Genomic DNA, 21,482 nt, shown 5'->3' on the forward strand with positions numbered 1-21,482 from the left:
ACATGACATTTACGTAACTACGACAAGACGTTTACACAACTCCCATAACTTCCCTTTCAATGGCATCCGTGTCGGGCTGATTGATAGCGCCTGTCGCAATTTGGTCAAATGAATGTGGTTTTCCAGATAGCGCTGCTACTACGCGTGGGTGTGGGTTAATTTGACAAACGATTGAGCACATTTTGAAAATGGATCGCTCTTTTTGTCGATACTGTTAATGGCTGAACAAACGTGCCGTTATTTGGGGGGGGTACAAGAATTCATCCCATATATACCTTTGGCTCCAGACATTGAGGATTTACACTCGTGTTGTAGTGATCCACTCGCCTCACTTTGGCGATGTGAGGGTGAATGCTTGTTGAGTTCTGCATGTGCCTTGGCAATCAATCCAGTGTGTCGCTCACCTTTCACCCCAACTAGGTAGAAATACACTCCAGCACTCTGTGACCCTGAGCAGGATAAGTGGTGGTGGTGGTGGTGGTGGTGGGGGGGGTGGGGGGGTGGATGGATGGATGGATGGATGGATGGATGGATGGATGGATGGATGGATGGATGGATGGATGGACGGACGGACGTCAATAAGAAAGTCTCTCAAGGGAAAATTTAACCAATTTGAAATCAAATGACAAATCATAAACAAGTCCTTCTCTTTTGTCTGAATTGCTCGTCATCATACCGTCAGGCCCTGTTCTGAGGAGCAAGCCGTTTTTAGTGCGGTTTCTTGACAAGCAAATGAGAAATTTTACAACCCGCAATATATATGGACCCGTCTCATAAACAAGCACTGCAGTCAAGCTAGGAAGCAAGCTAATGCTAGCGCTAACGAATGCATTTCACACAGTATTGTGTTCCCCAAGAATAAACCCGCACCTTCGATGCAATTCATCGGATACAACCACTCAAAATACATCCAGAAAAAGTGAAAACATAGAGCGAGCGCACAGCTCCGAAATCAGCAGAAAGACTCACGCTAACGAGGGCATCATAGACACACAATAATGTGAAAGTGAAATGCAGTTGATTATTTTGGTGTCATCTCAAGCTTACCACTTTACTGTGTCCGTCCGTCGTTTCCATTGGAACTGAACTCTCAATGAAACGATGTCTTTTGGCGAATCTTTTCAGAAACACTCGTCCTCGAAGTGCCAACGAGCAAGACCTGAAAAATGAAATTAACCAGGCTCTCCTTCGAGGTTCTGATGCTGAGGGACGGTGTCATGAATTGTGGGCATTCATGCATCCACCAACTGAACATTTCTCCACTTCGGCATCATCCTGCAGTTGTGTCAAATTGGAGTAAAAGATGGCGGACTTAACAAAATGTTTGGCCGCACCTGTTAGCTTGTTTGCCAATGCCGCCCAAACACAGTGACGTCATAGGTAAACATAGGTCATAGAAAATGGATACAACCGATACAACGGTGTCAAAAATATCCTCCCAATAGATGATAAAAACCTCTCAGATTAAACTATTATACAATCCTGGAGTACAATAAAATGTATTTGAAAGGTAAAAAAAAAGTGCCTTTTCCGAGATATGCCTTCTGCGATTTCAATTATTTATTTTTTATGCTTCGGTTGTTTCGCCAAAATCTATGACAATTTGGAGGTCTATGTAACACACGGCAAACCTAGTAGGAAGTCTGCCATTTTGAAGAGTTTTTCCAATCCAGCATCGTCCTCACGCCAAAAGCCGCTGTAACCTGAGCCACGTGACCACATCTTGTCAAAATTTCACACAGTCTAGGGCTGAAGACATCCACAAACGTATTTTTCATCATAATGCTAATACTATAACTTGTATAACTTCTTGTTTTGTAAAATTAAAGAGGGTTTCCTCAGTTCTTTAGTCATGTGATAGTATTATCAAACAAGGCAACTCTTGCATTGAGATTTTGTATTTCTCCTTTTCAATATCTTTTTTGCTTTTGGGAGGCCGTCATTTGTCATCGAGTGGTTATGACAGTATCCAACATCTGAATTTGGTTTGTTTACTACTCGTTTGTCAAAATACTCTTGTTGATTGGGTGAAACGTTTAATTATGCATTTTTCATTTTCAAAGAATCATCGGTGCCTGTAATAACTGGAAGACAAATATAACAATGAAAAAAAGATCTGCTTTTTTTTGTTGTTGCGCCAGGATGATGATTGATCATTAACAATGCTTTCTTTCATTGGCAAAATCTTTTCAAATTCATTTTAGCGTCCCCCAAAAATTCTAATATGTGTGACTGGTTGGCAAGTAGTTGTAATTAACTAGCAACAGCTGGTATGAGGCAGGCCATTTGAGGCAAATCTGAGTGCAAAGAAGGCTTGATACCAGTTTAACTTTTCAATGAGGTGATGTCCTTGACATGCACTAATCTTGTTTGGAGTTTAAATAGCTTCCGTGTATGGTCAAGTGTTTATCAGACAGAGGAGCACCTATCAATAACTGAAACAATCTGTTGTCTGGGTGGATAGTATTAATGGAAAAACTATACACACGCGCACGCATGCGCACACGCACACACACGAAACAAAAGTCTGTTTAAAATGTGCACGAAACAAATTCACAAGTTTTTTTGTTTTTTTAACCCTAAGTCTAGGCACAGTAAAGCTATGGTAATATCTCTCATTAAGCACACCTTGTCTTTTTTCAAACACAATTGAGAGGATTTTTGCAGAGACCACAGTAATGATGTTACTATGACTATGGTTTTGATATATGTATGCAAAATTTTCTCGACCAACCTATAGCTTTTTTTTCGTTTTGAAGCTACAATGTTGGTTTCAAATCAAAGTATTCACAGTAAACTTGTACTTGTTTATTAAACTGTTCAATTGTAATAATACCTTTAATTTCTGTCATACTACAAAAGTTTTTTAGTAAAGATGAAAGTGTACTTCAATTAAATCAGCACACTCACAAGTAAATAATATTTATAATACTCACCCAGGTGATTGTTCCGCCTTCTGTGGGGTGAATCTCTATCTAATTGAACATTGTTGGAAAAGCTGAATATGATCATTTCCCTGTCTAAAGCATGTTGATTATTCCCTAAAATGTCTCCAGCTTGTGAGCTGCTGAACTGTATTACACCCCTTTGATTCATTTAGCTTCAAATGAGAGAAAAAAACAAAACCCTGGTGTTTGAATTTGGAGCTACTATATTAAATAAAATGGGAATACTTGTCACCGATTAGTGATCACAACTGACTCAAACACACAAAACGCACCAAGTTCTGTATAACAAAAATTTATTCTGTCTTTCTACTCAGCATTAACAAAACAAATCACAAAAGATTGTATACTACTACTCCAGAAAAATGCAGACATAAAAGAGGAAGGTCGGGAAGCAAAATTTTCATGGGAGTGTGACTGTGCCTTGTGTGTGTGTGTGTGTGTGTGGGGGGGGGGTTCAAAAACACCGGCGTGTTGCTGATTCGCAAATGCTAAGCTCTGTGTACTCTAACACAAATGATGTGGCAACTATATAGCACTGAGATGATTGCAAAGTGGACTTACTTTTGAAGTGGCAGTGCGGCAGGCACACGGGAGAAAGGCGAAGGCCAACCTCACGGGGACAAGAAAATCGTGGGGAAAATTCTAGGTCGTTTGACTAGAAATAAAAATGGCTCCCTCCCTCCGGGTGTTCTCTGCTCAGGCGTGATGCCGCGTGTGGCCTTGCATACACACGAGTTGCCTCGGTGCTTAAAGGTTTCAGGAGATAGAGGACAAGGTTTTGCCTGCTTTAAGTAGACAAGCAGATACGCTTGAAGTTGACCGCTCCTGCCTCCCGTGTCAAGTGTTGTCTGCCCAGGCTTTTTTCTTTTCTTTTCTTTTTTTGAGGAAGGAACATTTCCCTCGTTGTAATTTCACAATGAATTGAATTCCTCAGAGCTGAATTCCTATTTGCTTTGGAGGATGTTGAGCCAAAGCAGACAGTGGAAAACCTCTCCCACGGATGCCAGAGTGGCAGGGATGTATGTGGCTGTGAGCATTGGAAGGAGCCAGGCCCTTCCAGTTGTTACACTCGTGTGAAATGGGTTGGCTTGGCCAAAGTGCGAGGATGAAAAGGGTCAACAATTTACATGCCCTATTCTCATCTTAACCGACACAAGGCATTAACAATGGCGGTGAACGGGAAGGAACAATGGGCGACTCTGCGTCTTAGAAATGACATCGTCTCGGAAGATTACCGGAGATTACTTCACATAAGCGTTTTTGTTGTTAAGCGCTTTGCTATGGGCGGGGTTATGTTCAGGAAAAAAAGAAATAAAAGTACGTCGTTTTAGCCGTCAAGTTGACTTCACACTTGGTCTCGCTTCAAGGTTTACGAGATTAGTTCTCCCATTTAAGGTCACGTGAATTCAAACTGGTTGAAACATGTTTTATTAGCCAATATGATTTGTTGGCGTTTAGATGTTAATTGTATGTTCATCTTTTGGTTACAGACAAAAGAATTTTCAGCTACCTCTCCACACGGCAGAAGTTGTCTATTTGACACACATTTAAGTGAAACACTTGTTTTGAGTGACTAAATAGTGCTCCATATACAATGTCATTGTTCTCTTGAATCATCCAAAACTAGCAAAGGTGACACATTTCATGGTTTACTCTTACTTCTTTAAAAAGTGACATTATCCTTTCACAATTAAAAGCTTTTCTAAACTTCTAAAACCACCCTCAGACAAATACAACATAAAAAAAGACATCTGTCAATATTTTCAAACTACACATAAAAAAATAAAACAATACCATTAACAAAATAACATTTTAAGAGGAGATGTACAAATTCCGTGGGGAGTAAAAGAATTTCATAGGAGGGGAGCGAGTCAACTTTGTCAAAAGAAGATTTAGTCAAACATGTCATGATCATTGTCGGATTCGGCAAAATACTTGACTTCCTTCTTTGCGCGGCCGGCGCGGCCCGGAGCGTTGGCGGCACCCTGGCTGTTGCTGTCGTTCTCGTCGTTGGACGGGGGATCGTGACACTTCTGTTTCCAATCACAGAAAAGACATCGGCGAAATTAGGCATTCTTCTTTTTGTTGTTGTTGTGAAAACCACAATCGGACAAATAGCACAGCTCATCGGCAAGCATGCGGAAGCCTGATAGATCAAATCCTGTCCCGTGCGTCTAAAACCGGCTGGATAAATGCGGTGAATCGAGAGCTTGGCCTTTCGACTGCTCCCCCGTTACCGCGACGGATCGCTTCAGTGTTGCCGTCACGAGAAAACAGGGCAAAAAACTGCAATAGATGAGGTTACGCTCACAAGGAAAAATCTGCACTCGTAATTCATAAATAAAACAAACAAATGAATCAATAAATAAGGAAATGAGAACAGGCAACCTGAAAACGATACCCGTTTCCCCATTGAGAAACTAGTAGAGAGCTCCAATCTCATGGTCAATGATGCGTACCACTTTTGCCATTTTCTTCACTGGACTATAATCGTCATCCCCAGAGCCAGACGGCATTCTCTTCGTTCCTCGAGCTTTACCTGCATAGAATTGAACAAATCCAATCAGCAGAAATGCTGCCATAATTGTGATCTAGGGTTTGCAATGTATTTGTGAGGACTTTAAATGAAATGGTTTACAGCCTTTCTCTTATATCTCATCCAAAATATTCCTTCATCACGGCATATACTACGTAGACAGCGGTCTTGTCAGAACTCAAATGAGTCGCCAACTGAGGATGGACGACTTTACCTGTACCTTTCGGAGATACTTTCTTGGACCCTGTGTCAGAGTCAGAATCCCAGAGTGCTTTATCAGCTTTCTTTGTTTTTTGTGTGGGTGTCTTCCTCGCTTTTGGAACCGCGCCAGATGATGTCTTGGACCCTTGACGAAGAGAAAAGCCTGGTCAAACTTGGAATCGGCTGGCAGAAGGCCAAAACTCAAAATAAGGTGCGGGAGGAAACATCAAATGACAGTAAACGCAAGCAACTCAAATTTGATAGAATGGACTTCAAGGGACTGGATTATGCCGGCCACTTGATAGTTAAACTCAGATGCAATAAATATTTGAGCACAAACACACTTTACCTTTTTTTGCTAGTGATTGGCTGTCAAACGCAGAGCTGCTTGAAATGGTGGAAAAACTGTTGTTGTCGACATCATCATCAGCATCATCATCATCATCATCATCATCAGCAGCAGCAGCTTTGGAACCCTCTAAAAGCATAGCAACCACTTCAAGAGATGGAGGAATAGTGGCTATGTTGACCCCCATGATACGGACAGCAAAGTTTGCACTCACCGCTGTCGTTGCCCTCGTCTGAGAAGACAGACTTAGAAGAGAATGTGCTGGCTGTCTCTTTGTTTTTAGCCACAGCCCCGGACCTAGACAAGTGGGATTATTAAAAGGTACGTCGTCAAAACGATTGTCATAAGCAAGAAGGGAAATAGAAGAGCAGCCAATAGTTCCGATGCCTAGTCTTACACGGTCTTCAGGTCTTTGTCGTAATCGTCGTCGTCGTCATCGCGGCCACTGTCACAGTTCTGGCTTTCCGAAGCATTGGGCATAGAAGTGGCCACAATGTCGTCGTCGTCGTCTTCATTCTCAGCCTCATCTTCTTCCTCTGAGAAGTCAAATGTGTATTTTGGCTTGGATGCTGACAAAATAAGCAGAGTATTGATTAGTAGTGCTCTTTTCCAAGTACTATACATACACACACATATACATAGATATCTATTGATGACGTGCATTTTAGGTAGCAAGAAAGACTGCCATTGAAATAAAGGCCAATAAATAATAGTTGATGCTAATTGATGACATGTGCATTTTAGGTGGCAAGAAAGACTGCCATTGAAAGAAGTGAAGCCTACCTGATGTCCTCTGAGACTTTGTCTCTCTTGGGATGATGACAGGCTGACTATTCTCCAGATCGCTGTCTGAATTAGATTCATCTTCGGACCAGGGATTTCTTTTTTTCACCTTCTTTACAGGACTCCCTTTAGGCCCTGGAGTTTTTCTCACTCTTGGAACTCCTGCAGGGGTAAACAAAGGGAAGAAAAAAACTTTTTTTTTTTGCCATACAAGTCATTTCTACGGAATAAAATACAAACTCTATGACCTGGTTCTTTCTTGTCCTTCTTCATACGTGGAGTCTTTTGTTTGACAAGAGGACTTTCGCCCGTTGTGGCATCTTGGCCCAAAAGCTCATCGTCACCCTCCAACTTCACGAGTGGCTCCGAGTCAAGCTGAAAAGGAAACAGGGCCTTTGTTTCCCACTCAAACTTTGACTTTCGCCTATGCCCAGCCAGCCCATATGCTGAGCCCATATGCTGAGCTCTTTTTCCTCAACATACTGCATGTTTCTTGCACATTAAAGGCAACGGCCTCACAAACGGGGAGCAATGTCAAGGGCGCTTCCTAATGGATCGTGACGTTACCTTCTTCTTTCTGCTCAATTTCTTGTTTGCTTCCGATTTCAGCGGCTGAGACGGAGGCTCCACCCTGCGGCCAAATGACGACGGCATGGTCTCCTCCAGATTCAGCTTCTTGGCTTTGGGTTTACCAACTTTACCTTTGACGAGTTTGACGGCTTTGCCTAAATTTTGCTCTTCTCGCTCAAGCGCCTCGAGTTTCTGACAAACACACAAAGGACAGTAAGAACTATTTGCCGCCAAACATCATGTTTGTTTCTTTTTTTCAGCCTCAAGAGGTAAATAATGAGGTGCAAAAACCCCAAACGCTTACATCTAATTCTGCTAGGAAAACGGCCAAGTCCTCCTTCCATAGATGCTCTGGAGATTTCTCCTTGAGATTCTCGAGCTCTCCGGTCTGCACAAAAGCCAGGAATAATAGGTGACTGACAAACAAATGAACCACTCAAGTTCCACTTGAGGTTAAAAGGCGGCTCCAATTTTTAAAGAACAGACAATAAACACAAACGTGCTTCACCTTACCTTCTGGTCTCTTTGTTTCAAGAGTTCCTCCACCTTCTCTTTGGTCAAGCACCATAGAGACATGTTGAGGATGTAATTAAAGTTTGGGTCTGACGACGTACCCGAGTGCAACGAGCCGTCACTCTCATTTCCGTTCTGATCGTCATCTTCTTGCGCCTGTGAGAGAGAGATCGCAACACAATGTCGTTTTTTGTTTTAGCTTAGGTGGCAAGAGCCAAGTTTACGGTATATACAGCTAAAGCTTGATTTGACACGACCAATCCGCTTTGGTTTGTTTTCTTCAGATGGTCGGTCGCGCGAGCTCCTCCACCCCTACAGACGCTATTAGAGATGCGGAGGACTGAGCTAAAGCGCATTTTCCCTTTCCAGTCGCTCTCTCTGGAATGAAGAGAGAGCGGGTGTGGGTCTGCAATTAAACCATGTAGTATGATGTTGGGTAGCCTCACTCCATCCAATATATCCATTTTCTTTTCAGAGGTCGAATATATAGTACATGTATTTGCCCAGGTAACCAAGCTCCCGACATAAGCCAAGTGTACCTTTTCTTGAGCCTTGCTCCAGGCAGCTACAGGATCAGACTCGTAGCCTTTCTGGACCAGCATGCGGATCAGCTCGCGCTTGGATTTGTTCTCTGTCGGGACACAAAATGGCCAAGATGAAGCGGATTGAACCTTTTCATCTTTTCATCTCTCTCACCAATTGAAATTTTCCCTTCGATCTTCTCCAGAACAAAACGAGCTTGATTGGACAGTTTGGCCGCTTCGGCTCCCAGGCTACCCATCGACCAGTCCTTTCGAAGTTTGTAGTAGTGGAGGCGCAACTCAAAGAACTCCTTGAGAATGTCTTGCACCGAATCGTATCGCTTCAGACAACCCATGTGGTCAAAGAGAACCTGCCGAAGGGGCGGGGGACAAAACAAAACAACACTCTCAGCGTCCACCTGTTCCAAGCGGAACCAACGCTTCGCTTCTTACTACCATTGAGTTGCAGGTGAGGCTGGACTGAAGCTTGAAGACTTTGTGGAGGCCGGCCGCCTCAGCCTGGGCTAGTTTTTCCTCAGGCATCCGAACCACAAACTTCACGGTGGAATCCGTATGGTACTCTTTGTAGTCGCTGATGAGCGACGGCGTTTTTTCCGTGCCCTGCAACATGGGCTCCAGCACGGATTCCTTGTAAGCCTGTCGTATGACAAAACCTTGACTCGCTTGGTTCTTCATTTTGGAAGGGCATCTCTTTGTACGCAGCTCAAACCTACCTGCGTCCACGTTCGCACAGGAAGTTCTGTGATCTCGATGGTGTTCTTGTCGAGGACCGACACCTCTCCGCTAACCAGGTACTGGTTGGGACCCAGTTCGTCAATCACCCCTTTGAAGTTTTTATACCTGGGAAGCTTTTAGGAAACGCATTTTAGGTGAAAATCAACAACAACTGGCTCTTGAGCTGTCGCCGTGTGTTTAAACGCCATGAAATAGCCAAGCGGCAACAGGTGAAGGGCAAAGTGTGTACTGGAATTGAAATCACAAGTCCAAACATTTTCTCTTGCCACTTTACCATTGGCAGCGGGTCTTGGTGGTTCAGCATCCGACCGATGTTGTTGACAATCTCTCGGGGGTCGTAGTTGGGAATCTTACACGCCCAACCTGTTCCGATGCCCTCGGCGCCGTTGACCAGCACCATGGGAATGATGGGAATGTACCACTCTGGCTCCACCTTCTGGTTGTCATCGTAAAGGAACTTCAGCAGGTTGGAGTCCACTGCTGGAAATAACAGCTTGGCAAGAGGACTGTAGGAAAGGATTTGTTCAATGTTAAACGAGGAGTCGGCTTCAAATGTTGTCCAAAAACCGTCATCCTTAGATCCTTTTAAATATGGTGCCTGCATGAGGGATTGAATAAATGTCTGTTACCAAGCAACTAGAAGTAGGAGTAAAGCCTAGACCAGTTGCAAGAAGAAGCTTTCGTCAGATTTTGCCTTCCTCACAAAACAGACTAATGGTAGGCTTCAACACTGCACATCCGATGATTGAAACTTCCAAAACAGGCAAACATTACGATGTGTACTATTATATAAAAAGAAACAATATTGAAGAGACACCACGTGAGCAAACGTGCGTGGAAACTCATTCAACTTTGCACATACATTGTGTTTGTGTGTAGTCAACGATCCACAAGCTGAGCCTTAATTGGAGCGCACGTACCAGTCGTACGTTGCCAATGAGCATCGACGGAACGGCTTTACCTGAGCATGGTGAAGATATAACGAGGGCTGGCTGCGTCTTTGCCTCCATTGATGCGAGTGCCAAATTGACCGAGGGGCTGCAGGATGTTCACGTTGTTACTGCCCACAAAGTTTTGAGCCAAGTTGACAATGGTCATCATGAGTGCTTGCTGAAAAAAAGAAAAATGGCAAACTAAGTGACAATGTGACCCAAATCACATCTAGTTCTTTATTTGCTCTGATGAGCAATTTCTGCCTGCTTGGCAAAACTACAGACAAGGTTTGACACTTTTTCCTTTGACAGTCTTTAACTTTGCATGATTTACAGTTGACAGTGAATGGTACCTCTCCATGATGATAAGCGGACATCTCTGCAACTGAACCAGCCAGCTGTGCAACTTTCACCTCCCTCTTGTCATTCCTTTTTAAGCAAGTGAAAAGCACTTTTCTTTGGCCAGGCTTTAAGCCTAAATGACAAAAAAGGGAGATAGTCACCTTACTTACAGCAGACAAAACAGGAGTCACCACATCAAAATGATAAAACCGTCAGAACGCAGAGCTACGGCGGCCATACAGATATTCACTTCCTGAACAATTGGGTTGTTGTTGTTTTTTTGAATTCCATAAGATTGTATATTTGTGAGGTGTTTTCACAAAGTCTGCACGGCCTGCAAAGATAAGGACGGCTGCAAGCGTAAACCTTCAACTCTGTGACTGAAATACTTGCAGTAGAACTTTGTAACGTTGACAGCTATACTGCGCGTGCCAAGAACCAGTACCAGAATAGGAAACGGGTTGTACAAACCATCGACCGAGGAAGGAATGGATCTCTCATTATCAGAGTTGGAGAACAGAATCAGCTCCTTGTTGATAAAGTCATTGTAGGACAGATGTCTGGCTTGCGTTCCATACAGGTATTGCTGAAATATCACGTGAATGATCAGAGGCTTAGACGAAGGTCAGAGTATTGCTGCGTTGTGTGCGTGCGCGCTTTGAAAAGAACTGCTCCAAACAGCTTCCCGTTTGGAAAAAATGATTCCAATTTCAGATACAGCCACATCAAAATGCTCCGAAACGGACGAAACCTTCTCGGCCCCAACATGTGTGTCAGTGGGATGGATTCAATTGATTGGTTACAAATCCATTTTGTAAAACTTTCAATTTGATGGAATTGACAAACCTCAGGGAGACCGTGAATTCTTCTTTGCCGTCTGTCCTCCATGAAGTTGGTGAGCCACTCCTTCCTGTCATCCGTTTTCTTCTTACTGAAGGCCTGAAGAAAATAACAAGCAGGAGATTTCATTTGTCTGGAGAATACTTTGAATTGAGTGTGGAAGCGCCACTGAGCAGGTTAGCTTGAACTCACTCACCAAGGTGATGGCAGCGTCATCCTCGGCGCCATTGTATCGGAAGGTGATACGATGCCTCTCCATTTCAGCAAAATATTCTTTAGCCTCTTTGCTTGTACTTGTACCCAAACCTACAACATAGTAAGTACATTGGCTCAAGAACAAGTCTGTCACATTTCAACGCAGGAAATGTTGTGCAAAGAGCAAACCTTTGTAGTACTTGACATGCCAGCTTTTATAGTTTTCTGTCTGTTTCTTCCACTCGTTAAACTCGGGAATGCTGTAAAAGGCCAGCTCTTGCTTATTCTTGGAAACCTGCGGAAAATACAATCATCAGCAATGGGAAGCGTAGAACCTGGGCTTTTGCTTTTGTGCCGCCGCGTTTGTTGTTTTGCTGCCAGTCATAGCATTTGAGACAATGACAGACAAGACGCACTCCTGCCTTACTTTGACAATGGGTGTGATAAATTCCTCCAGGAAGGTGTGTTTCAACAGGGACGGCCAATTGTGATGAAAGAAGTTGATGAGCAGACCTTTGATATGGGACCCGTCTTGATCCTAAGAGAGACGTGAAAGTGGGGAACTTGAACTGGAGTATACACACACTGCAAGCAAGCAAGCCAAGAGAGAGAAGCCAAGAGAAGAGGAGTGCAGTGCCACCTGGTCAGTCATGATCATGATCTTGCCATAACGCAGACTCCTCAGGGACTCTGGGTCTTCGTAGCTCTTCTTGTATTGGAGTCCAACAATTTTGATGATGTTATTGATTTCCGCATTTTCCATGATCTGTTGTGAATATCAAATGAATCAATTCATGGTAGCCCCTAAAGATCAGCCATCAGCAGGGACTTTGCAGCAGTTGCTGCTCTGGCACGAACAATGGGGCTTGACAGATATTTATACCCGCTAATGGGTGAACTTGAACTATGCATCGCGTACATACCTGTTTGTGGGTGGCTTCGCGTACATTGAGGATCTTCCCTCTCAGCGGAAATACACCGTAGCGATCGCGCCCAATGACTCCGAGTCCAGAAACGGCGAGAGATTTTGCCGAATCCCCCTCGGTGAGGATGAGAGTACATTCTGAGGAGTGTTTACCACCTTGAAGACGGACGGCGAGGAAAAGGAAAAGCGTCGACACACACACATGTCCGACGCACCATTAGGAATCCAGACAAGCATTGCTAAAGCAATTTGGCAGGCAGGCAGGCAGGCAGGCAGGCACCGACCGGCGTCGTTGGCGTCGTCCAGCTTGGGGATGCCTTTGATTTTGCTGTGCTTGACAGAGGAGCACTTCTTATTCAGCTGGGTCTGAGCTTTGAACTTGACCCAGTTGAGGATACTCTCAACAATGCCACAGTTGGTTGCCTGCGGATGACAGAGAACAGATCAGGTCAACCACGGCGGATGCTGAAAGCAATTTCAAGCGCCACTTACCGCCTTGATAAACTTTTCAGACAGAAGGCATTTGGAACCAAAGCTTTTTGTCTGGAGGGTCATGTTTTCTTTTGTCTGGGAGTCAAAGCTCGGATTCTCGATGAGCGCGTTGACAAAAACCCAAACGTGGTTCTTGACCTGCAGAAAGATTCTATGTCAATGAGGGTTCCTCACGCCATTTGAAAGGGTTCTTTTCAAAATCACCTGGAAAGGTTTGACAGACACCCCTGCCTTGTTTTTTTTCTTCACCACGTCAATCAGCTTGGACACGATTTGATCCACCACGTAGTCAACGTGCCGACCGCCCTGGACAAAAACACCGGTGACAAAAGTGTTGAACATTCATCCAAGAAGTGTGTGTGTGTGTGTGTATGAAAGAATGGCCCCAGATCAATGCACGCGACTACTTTCTCCACACCTTGGTGGTGGCGATGCTGTTGACAAAGCTGATTTGTTGGAATCCTTTCTCGCTCATTGCGAGGCACACTTCCCATCGCTCGTTGACGCTTTCATGCACCACCTTCAGGGCTACACCCGTTTCGTCCAGTTTGTCTTTTACGTACAGATCCACGTAGCTGCGGAAGCCATTAACCTTGACAGAGAGGGGAGGAAAAAAAAGGCACATCCAATTTGCTCATTTTGCTGCTTGAAAAAAAAAAAAAAAAATCATTCTGTCAGATGACAAAAAGATCATTTCTTGTTAAATGTGGTGATTATACACATAGTGGCTACAGTCCACACCTATGTCGCATATAGAATCTTTTTCCAAGTGTAATAGTGGGATTGCTGTGGTGGATAGAATAGGGACACTGAACAAAGTAACCTTGGAAGTTTTGGATGAAACTTGGACAAATTCTCCACTATTTCCTTTTCCAACTTGTAGATCCAAGCCACCTCTCAGCAGCTTGTATATATATTAGATTGATTGGCAAGCAAATGTGCAGGTCAATTTGACTTACAGGTAATTTTTTCCCATTCAGCGTGACTTTAACACCTTTGCAGGAGCCGGCAATATCATATGCTCTGCGTGTAAGAAGAGCTACGGTATCCCTGTCTAGTTTGTCCATTTTAAACTTGGATAGGTCTGGCTGGAAAGCCACACAGGTGAAATCGTCTCCATCGAAGAACTTGATCTTGGGTTCTGAAGTCTTGCTCATGTTGTTCTGCCAAGTCTGACACATGGGAACAGTGCAAAAAGCAATGTTTTTTTTGTTTTGGTTTTCTGCTTGATGTGCAGAAGCTACTGTATATTGATATCATAGTTTGTGTATGTACAGGATATTTTCCCCACCTGTTTGAAACTGTGTCTGTACTCCTTGCAAGCAGTTTCCACAGTGAATTTAGTACTGAAAATATTGCAAAGTTTGGCACCATAGCCGTTCCTCCCACCTGGGAGCAAACACACACACAATGATATGCAACGAGTGGAGGAGGCTGAACCATTGAATGACAACTGCTAGTGAATGATGTGGAAATGACTTTTGCTGTGAAAGTTACAGTATTATTGTACATAGATTATGATTATTATGTTGCCTGAACAACCTTTGACTCATTTGCAGATTTGGTTTTGGCCTTGTGCCTCTACTCACCCGTGACCTTTTTTTCATCATCATCATAGTTGCTGGAGGTGAGCAGGTGACCAAAAATGAGAGCCGGGACATACATTTTCTCGTCTTTGTGCTCCACCACTGGTATTCCTTTACCATTGTTCCATACAGAGATAGTGTTGGATTCACTGGTGGAAGCGGATTAGAAGATTCACGAGTGCAAGATAGCGCGGAATAAAAATGTTCACGACTTTTAAACTGTGTGAATTTTAAAAAAAACACTTCATGAACTTTTTCGCACTTACGGGTCAATGTTGATCTTGATGGAACTCATGTTTTTATCCCTCTGTTTATTATCTGCTGCATTGACTGGATAGGAAGAAAGCGGTATGCTATTTTATCAGGCTGTGTGCTCACAAAGACACAAGTCTGTGACAAATAACGTCTCTAAAAGATTCATTCTTTGAAAACAATTTGCAGTTTAAAGGGACAGTAAAACGAGCCCAACAGTGGCATTCACGCCACCGTTCAAACGTTTGGGGTCACTTCCAATTGTCCTTATTTCTAAAACAAAATGACAATTTTTTCAAATTTCCAATCACGTCATTGAATGGGAAATCAATTCTTACCAAGAATCTCGTCAAAAATTTTATATAGTCCAGGTACATAGGTTATTTCCCTCTGGTTTAGTCCAACATCTTCATCAAACACCCACAGTAGCTGAGAGAGAGAGAGAGAGAGACAAAGAACGGCTCATGTATGAAAATGCATTGTTAAAGGAGCCACCTGAGCCATTTTCAGCGGGGAAAAAATGACAACGAATCGCATGCATGCTGTGGACGCCAGGTGAGCCGTGATTGGTTGGTACCCGACAGCAAGTGACAAAATGATTCAATTTGGGCCGTGGGTTTTTGGTTTGCCTGTTGTTTTGTGGCGCAAATAACTTGTACGAAATGATGCCCAGGGCATGTACACAAGGCCGTTTTGTTCACGCGTCATTAACGGGACTTACCTGTGTGATGGGCTCCACGGAGCCAATGTACGTGTCGGGTCGAAGAAGAATGTGTTCAAGCTGGGTCTTCTTTTGGTATACTCTCTCGACGGACAGCTTGGACCCAATCTTATCGTTCTTGAGCCCCTCCATCTTTCCATTTGCTGCCTCCTGAAAAGATTGAGAAAAAGGTGGAAGGAAGGAAGGAAGGACTTAATATGAATTTCATGTTGGTTTTGATATGAATAGTTGTGTGTGGTGCTAAATCATAAATGAATCATAAAATATTGTATTATATTACTTTTTTTAAAGAGACATATTTAAGCATGTTTCTAATTGAATCTTAAGATAGGACAAAGCTTTACAGTTCTGACATAGGAGATGAAATGAATTTCATTTTATGCTCAGTTGTGTTCTACATTTGGAGACTAATTCATCACTCAAGAGTGAGTTGGACGGGGGGAAGACTCACGGTAGGTAACAAAAGGTTGGAAAACATTGCAGTCATGTATAACTACGTCATACAATTTTACCTATAGTTTAAGTAGGAAAGGCACGTATGTTGACGTGATTTCAAAGAAAAATCCATTCATTCCCTATTGTCTTTTATTAGATGCTAGTGATGTGTTGTGGATGGATCTTCGCTGGAAATACATTTTCAGTTGTTAATTTCAGCGAAGACACAACTGGCCTAGTGTTGTCTAACCCATAAACTGAGATTCGACACTGATGCGTTTGCAAGCTGATTTACTGGAACAACATAGATCATGTATACAATGTATTTGAAAGAAATCGTTTTCGGGCGGAAGGGCGACTTATTTACCATCCAGGTAGGCGTCCCATCGCTCCCTGGTGCGCCGTAGGACATCTTCCTTTGTGATCCTCAAACTGAATGCTCCTGCTGCTGCTGCTAGTCTTCAATGTACAGTAAGTGAGTGGTATTACAAAACACGTAGGTCTCAATACTTGCAAGTCCTCGAAAGGTAATTAAGTCCCATGTTGTCGTTTCATTCAGTTGGAAGGGATACAAACATCCTAAACCTGCAGAATCGTGCGTCTGCTATTGTTAGGAAACTCAGCCATCCGAGGCCTACGTTTCCAACAAAGATGCTAACAGTAAAAATAAGAACAAAGACAACAGCAAAACATAAAATAGGATTACCGTTAGGATAGCAAAACAAGGGTCGCGAAAATAAAACGATAACGACGACTGACTCAAATGGCCACGCAATATATTTCCAGATAAAAACGATTATTTGCTAAATGCAGCATTGAGCGCCCGCACGCCCGCCCGCTTCCGTCATTTGGGAGCCAGTCGACCAATCAGAATGAAGGAAGAGCAACCAATCAGCAGCGTTCTTCAAATAAACGATGCAATTCATTCATGCCTGTGAGTGACCAAGGCTAAACGAAACACGGCACACATACGCGGAGGGAGAAGTTATCCAATCATATTTATTAACACCATTTCTTACATTATGTTACGAGCCGTAACCGTAAGTCATGCCGTGATTAGCAGCGGTACAGCTATGGCATAGCTACGGCATAGATGCAAGTACCGGCCAGCCATTCGTTGCCATTGACCTTGTCAGCATTGTCGATGATCAAATTCGGCTCTGCGTCAGAAGACTCGGAAAATATATTTCAAAAAATAAAACTCATATAATACTCATGAAATACTTGTCATGCGTTTTGAAGGCGAATGATCAATTCAAACGGAGACTCTTCTGTCTCCTTCAGACTTTGTCTGAACAGCTGAGCGTGCTGCCATGAGACATTCCCTTCCCCACTGCTGAGCTGTGCAGTGACAGTAAACTGAGAGGAACCGTTAAGACACTGGAAGGACTGCATGCTCCCATCTGAAAGTTTCAATGGAAGGGAAAATCAAGTCACATTGCCGTCTAACATTTCATCAAGTTCTCTCTATCTTATGCATACCTCCAGAAAAGTCGGTCGTCGTCGTGCCCGATTGCAAGAGCCAGCTGACGTTCCCAAAATTGAATGTTTGGCTGCTGGCCCTGATTGAGACCGACTTTACTGTTAATTTGGATGGAGCAAAGTCAAATTTCCAGCTTATCTGTCCTACAGGGGAGCCTTCCATTCGAGCAATATATACCTGCAGAAATCAAGCATTTCTTAGTAGAAGTTAATCAACAGTTATGTGTGCGTATTTGACTGTCATTTGTGGCAAAAGTCCTTATTTCATGGGGTCATTGTGTGAGGTCACTGTACGAGTGCTTCAATTTACGAATGAAAGCAGTCAACATACCATGTGCCAGTCATTTTCCAGCTTCCTAAAGACAGACTCCTTCCGCCACACACATTGATCCCAGCAGTGGATGATCTCAAAGTCATTAGAGATGCGACAGTATTGGTCTTTAGCGGCATTGTACGACACGTGGATTAACTTGTCTCTCCTTTCTTTCTCGGTGGGCGTGAACACATAAGCGGCACCCTAAATGCACAGACATAATTGTTGACATAAGAGTGAGACTTTTTTTGCTTCATTTCAGTACCTGTTTGATATTCCCTGAATCTGCATGTCCCGTTTCTCCCCTGGCTATCCTCCAGCCAAGAGACCCGGAGACGCGTCCTCCCAGTTCGCCTTGTCTCGCTGTTTTGGGGGAAATAAATTCCACAAGCTCGACAAGTAAGCGTCGCGTCAATTCTAATTTCCTGTCCGTACCGAGGGATCGCTGTCTCTGTAGTAGGAAGGTCACATTCAAATGGTTTGACGTTACCATGGATACGGCACAGAGAAATGGCCAAGACGGACGGGGAAGAAGAAAAAACATCTTACCAAGGCGTTGAGCCCAATTATGGTGTGCAGCAGCCAAGTCTCCTCAACATTGGTCCTTCTTGACAAAACCTCTGAATGCTTGCAGGAATACCTCCACGTCACATCAACCACCTGCGACACACAACAATTGGTGCTCGGGGGGTACTTATTTGCTCCATGGACTCATTTCCGTTTTTCCGCAATGCCAAATGACTTTGGACTTGTATACCTCGGACTCGTCAGCAGCAGTCACGGGCTGACAAACGACTCGTTCACAATGTTGTTCGTAGCGATCGAATAGCAAGAGTGCAACATACCTGGTCTCGTGAGAAAGCCAGAATATAGGCCAGTTTCTTCCCCCAGCCGACCTCATAGAGTAAAGGTTGATCACAGACGTTCTCACACGAGTCACAGTGCAGCCAACGTCTCTGTGACACCGAGTAAACCTCTGTCCATACGTGATCTGAGAGAAGAGAGCCTTCATATGTCATTTTACTGGCAGAAAATGTTCTGTTGCAATCACCGCTGCGCAGTTGGATGCGTGGTTCGTTCTTGACGATGTGAAGTACTTTTCATCCAAAAACTCGCGCAGACCTTTGTGGTGAGACAGCTCTTAACTGCTGGCAGGCAGGCAGGCAGGCAGGCAAGCCAATCTCGTACTGGTACCACTCTTTTACTGGGAAGTTTTAACACCTGCAGATTGTGGCCGCCATTTACATAAGCAGGGACACTGCTGGTGATGTGTTCCTTTCCGTGCCATTTCCTAATTTCGACTGGCTCGTACCTTTTGAGACCGCTGATGTAGGGGACTACGTGACGTGTACTTGAAATGATTTGGGTTCAGCTCAAGTTTGGCAAACACTGCTCTAGGCAATGGACATATTCAGAAAGCCAAGTGTACAATCGAGCTGGTGTCCACTCAACATACCTGTGCTGTCCCAGATGTACCTGGCTTCAAGGGAGAGAGCTCTGCAACACAGGGTAAAACAGTTGGCCCACTCCCCACAGCGCCCTCTCCTGGTTTGGAGAAGCTTCTCCGGGTTGTTATAGCTTGTGTTGATCGAGAGAAAATTCAAGGCAAATTAGCACAGTATGTATGGACGGACGAACGTAATGTAGTAGAAAGGAGCGGAACAGACCGAGGGAATCTGGTGCTTAACTGGCACCTCTGACAGTAGTGGTTCTCCACTCTCTGGGCTCCCCAGCGTAGATCGTCACCGGTAGGACTGAGCGAGCCCCTATTCTGGGTCGGGCCTCCGCAACTGCTGCAGGGCAAACAGTCGACCCAGGAGAAGAATTGGGATTTGAACCAGCGAAGCAACTCCAGCACCACCAAGTCGTCTTTTTCTAGTTTACATTCTGCAAAAATGCCATCCAGGTCCAGCGCTTGCCAGTATTTCACAAAGCTTTATGCCATACTCTCTTCATTTGTTTATTTGTACCTGTTTCAGCCTCTTGAGCTAACTTCAGCTTCTGATCAGCAGCCAAAGATAGCTGCGCGTAAGGAATGTAGCTCCTGGCTTTCTGCTGAATCTCGGGCTTTTCGTAGAGCAGCACATGTTGGAAGTTAGACTGAAGAGTCACAAAGAAGTTCTTTCTGCTCACCTGCCAAGCCAATAGACATCATATGATAACAATAGTGAATGAGTGAATCTACCACATAAAACGAGGCAATGCTTTGAAATTGTGAAATGTATGCAATGGCTAAAAACTACAAAAGAAACTTTTTTTTTCATCCGTAATCAAGCAGCCCTACTCCAACTATTTTTTTCCTTTGATTGATGGGTGTCGACATATTACCGTGAGTAATGGTCGTACAGGAAGTGATGAGACTTCTTGGCTCGCTGCCGGAAGGTGCCGATGTTGCCCTCCAATCAGTCTCTGGTCTCTTTGAGCAGCTATAGACTCCCTAATTACCTTCAGTTGGTCCAATGAGGAAGAGTTTGGGAATACCAAGTGTGTGTCAGCCTGAAATTTAAAAAGAAGTCCCCATCCTTAGTCATTGCCAACAGTTCCTCATTAAGAAGCAGTAAAACACTTCACCTCCTCAAAGCCCATCTCGAAGAGGCATTCCACCGCACCGATGATTGGCAGGAGCTTCGTAGAAAAAGTCGGATTGCCTATACGGATTGATCTGTATTTTTCCACAGTGGGGTTCCTGGTGAGAAAGATATTTAGTCACCCCTTTGGCCAAAAGTTAGGATTGTAAATCGTCAACAAGACGAAACGTATGGGAGAATTCATGATTTCAGCCCATGGGTTGTGTAAACAAATCTATTCCATTTGACACAATAGCAACAATGAAACTCCTTCTCAGTACTGCGTACTCCCGAAGCACCCCCGACAGCCGTCCATCCAATCGTGGTTGGCTTTTGACAGGACAACTGAGAAACGGCCACGGCAAGCTACGTTCTTGCAGTCTGACGTCGGCATGTGTCCCACTACACAGGCACAGGCTATATAGGTAACAAGTCGAGAACTCAAAATCGGCCACGACATTTATCTATCTGCGACACGTCTGTCAGTCGTAAAGCAGACGCGGGACCTAAAATGACGTCACCAATCTGGACAGGACGGTTTTCCAACGACTGTACCCCAAAACGTACTCAAATTTGTGTGCACATTGGTCAGACAGAACATTATACATGTGGGGTTTTGTTTAGTATTTAAACTGCCAGGGTTAGGATGTAGATGTATTCATTTAGACGGAAGTTAGTAGTTTCCCCAATGACAAACTAGCCTAATGTGACATCGTTGGAGTTGAGTTAGATTCACAAGCATACCTTAAAATATTGTCGGCGTATGAAAGCAACAACTTGCATACATCAAAGAAGACTTCATTTGAATTGTTACACAATAACGTAAGCGCTGGTGTCAGAGCCATTGAGAGGTCTTGTTGAATTTGTTTCTGTGAAACACCGACTGAAGAAGCCCTGCCTGGCTTGTTTGCCGCAATCCAAATATAGCAGTCCATTTGACGCCTGAAAATTGTTGGGTCCCAAATATTAGTATTTACGGGTGTTGTTCTGATGAAACGAAGGAAAATTCATTTATAATGTTTCATTATAATACTTTGTGCGTTTTATTTTATTTGAAAATATTTTGTGTCTATTTTATGCGTTAACTTACGTATTGGCTGAATCTAGAACGACTCGGCTGTCGACTCGGGGGGACTGCTTTTGTTGATGACGTCAAGTCAGATGATTGGCTGGAAGACAGCACGGTGACTGTTTGAGATTGTGGTTGGTCCGTTTTGCGGAAA

General features: G+C 43.8%; 2 protein-coding genes across 7 annotated transcripts; both read right to left on the reverse strand.

Moving 5' to 3' along the window:
- Window positions 1–3,271: 3,271 nt before the first annotated feature.
- top2b (DNA topoisomerase II beta) lies at window positions 3,272–17,056 on the reverse strand. Of its 5 annotated transcripts, none has more exons than XM_085900157.1 (37): window positions 16,917–17,056; window positions 16,265–16,356; window positions 15,463–15,612; window positions 15,080–15,170; window positions 14,756–14,819; window positions 14,493–14,638; window positions 14,195–14,292; window positions 13,863–14,075; window positions 13,322–13,495; window positions 13,108–13,209; window positions 12,904–13,041; window positions 12,696–12,834; window positions 12,410–12,567; window positions 12,127–12,252; window positions 11,914–12,024; window positions 11,676–11,781; window positions 11,488–11,597; window positions 11,298–11,390; window positions 10,923–11,037; window positions 10,463–10,584; window positions 10,139–10,287; window positions 9,452–9,683; window positions 9,156–9,290; window positions 8,878–9,078; window positions 8,597–8,792; window positions 8,440–8,531; window positions 7,901–8,056; window positions 7,692–7,775; window positions 7,385–7,579; window positions 7,066–7,192; window positions 6,818–6,979; window positions 6,432–6,603; window positions 6,249–6,331; window positions 6,035–6,163; window positions 5,699–5,830; window positions 5,408–5,487; window positions 3,272–4,981 (listed from the first exon to the last, which is right to left on the reverse strand). In XM_085900157.1, the coding sequence occupies exons 2-37, from the start codon at window positions 16,307–16,309 to the stop codon at window positions 4,841–4,843; spliced, it is 4,767 nt and encodes a 1,588-aa protein (XP_085756283.1). In that variant the 5' UTR covers window positions 16,310–16,356; window positions 16,917–17,056; the 3' UTR covers window positions 3,272–4,840. The 5 variants fall into 5 exon arrangements, 4 of the variants coding, with proteins under 4 accessions (XP_085756283.1, XP_085756282.1, XP_085756281.1 ...); XM_085900156.1 differs by lacking the exon at window positions 16,917–17,056 and adding an exon at window positions 16,604–16,750; XM_085900155.1 differs by lacking the exon at window positions 16,917–17,056 and having other exon boundaries at window positions 16,265–16,730.
- On the reverse strand, window positions 16,877–21,370 carry ngly1 (N-glycanase 1). 2 transcript variants are annotated; one of them, XM_085900162.1, is made up of 12 exons: window positions 21,350–21,370; window positions 20,264–20,378; window positions 20,021–20,188; window positions 19,663–19,825; window positions 19,360–19,579; window positions 19,149–19,270; window positions 18,538–18,683; window positions 18,242–18,352; window positions 17,958–18,143; window positions 17,711–17,896; window positions 17,380–17,557; window positions 16,877–17,300 (listed from the first exon to the last, which is right to left on the reverse strand). In XM_085900162.1, the coding sequence occupies exons 2-12, from the start codon at window positions 20,276–20,278 to the stop codon at window positions 17,125–17,127; spliced, it is 1,671 nt and encodes a 556-aa protein (XP_085756288.1). In that variant the 5' UTR covers window positions 20,279–20,378; window positions 21,350–21,370; the 3' UTR covers window positions 16,877–17,124. The 2 variants fall into 2 exon arrangements, with proteins under 2 accessions (XP_085756288.1, XP_085756286.1); XM_085900160.1 differs by lacking the exon at window positions 21,350–21,370 and adding an exon at window positions 21,004–21,173.
- Between the last annotated feature and the right edge of the window lie 112 nt (window positions 21,371–21,482).

Source organism: Syngnathus leptorhynchus, chromosome 20, assembly GCF_054491065.1.
Source record: "Syngnathus leptorhynchus isolate UIUO chromosome 20, UIUO_Slep, whole genome shotgun sequence".
NCBI classification, from domain to species: Eukaryota; Metazoa; Chordata; class Actinopteri; order Syngnathiformes; family Syngnathidae; genus Syngnathus; species Syngnathus leptorhynchus.

Excerpts from the sequence above, each read along its gene's own strand:
- top2b (XM_085900157.1), bottom strand. The coding sequence starts at position 16,309 with ATGTCCTACGGCGCACCAGGGAGCGATGGGACGCCTACCTGGATG. Across the intron at positions 12,568-12,695 it reads GGACGACGCCAACGACGCCG|GTGGTAAACACTCCTCAGAA; the intron begins GTCGGTGCCTGC and ends TCCGTCTTCAAG. Across the intron at positions 12,025-12,126 it reads TCATGATCATGACTGACCAG|GATCAAGACGGGTCCCATAT; the intron begins GTGGCACTGCAC and ends CGTCTCTCTTAG.
- ngly1 (XM_085900160.1), bottom strand. The coding sequence starts at position 21,104 with ATGGCTCTGACACCAGCGCTTACGTTATTGTGTAACAATTCAAATGAA. Across the intron at positions 18,684-19,148 it reads GTACATCTGGGACAGCACAG|ATCACGTATGGACAGAGGTT; the intron begins GTATGTTGAGTG and ends CTCTTCTCTCAG. Across the intron at positions 17,558-17,710 it reads TGGAAAATGACTGGCACATG|GTATATATTGCTCGAATGGA; the intron begins GTATGTTGACTG and ends TGATTTCTGCAG.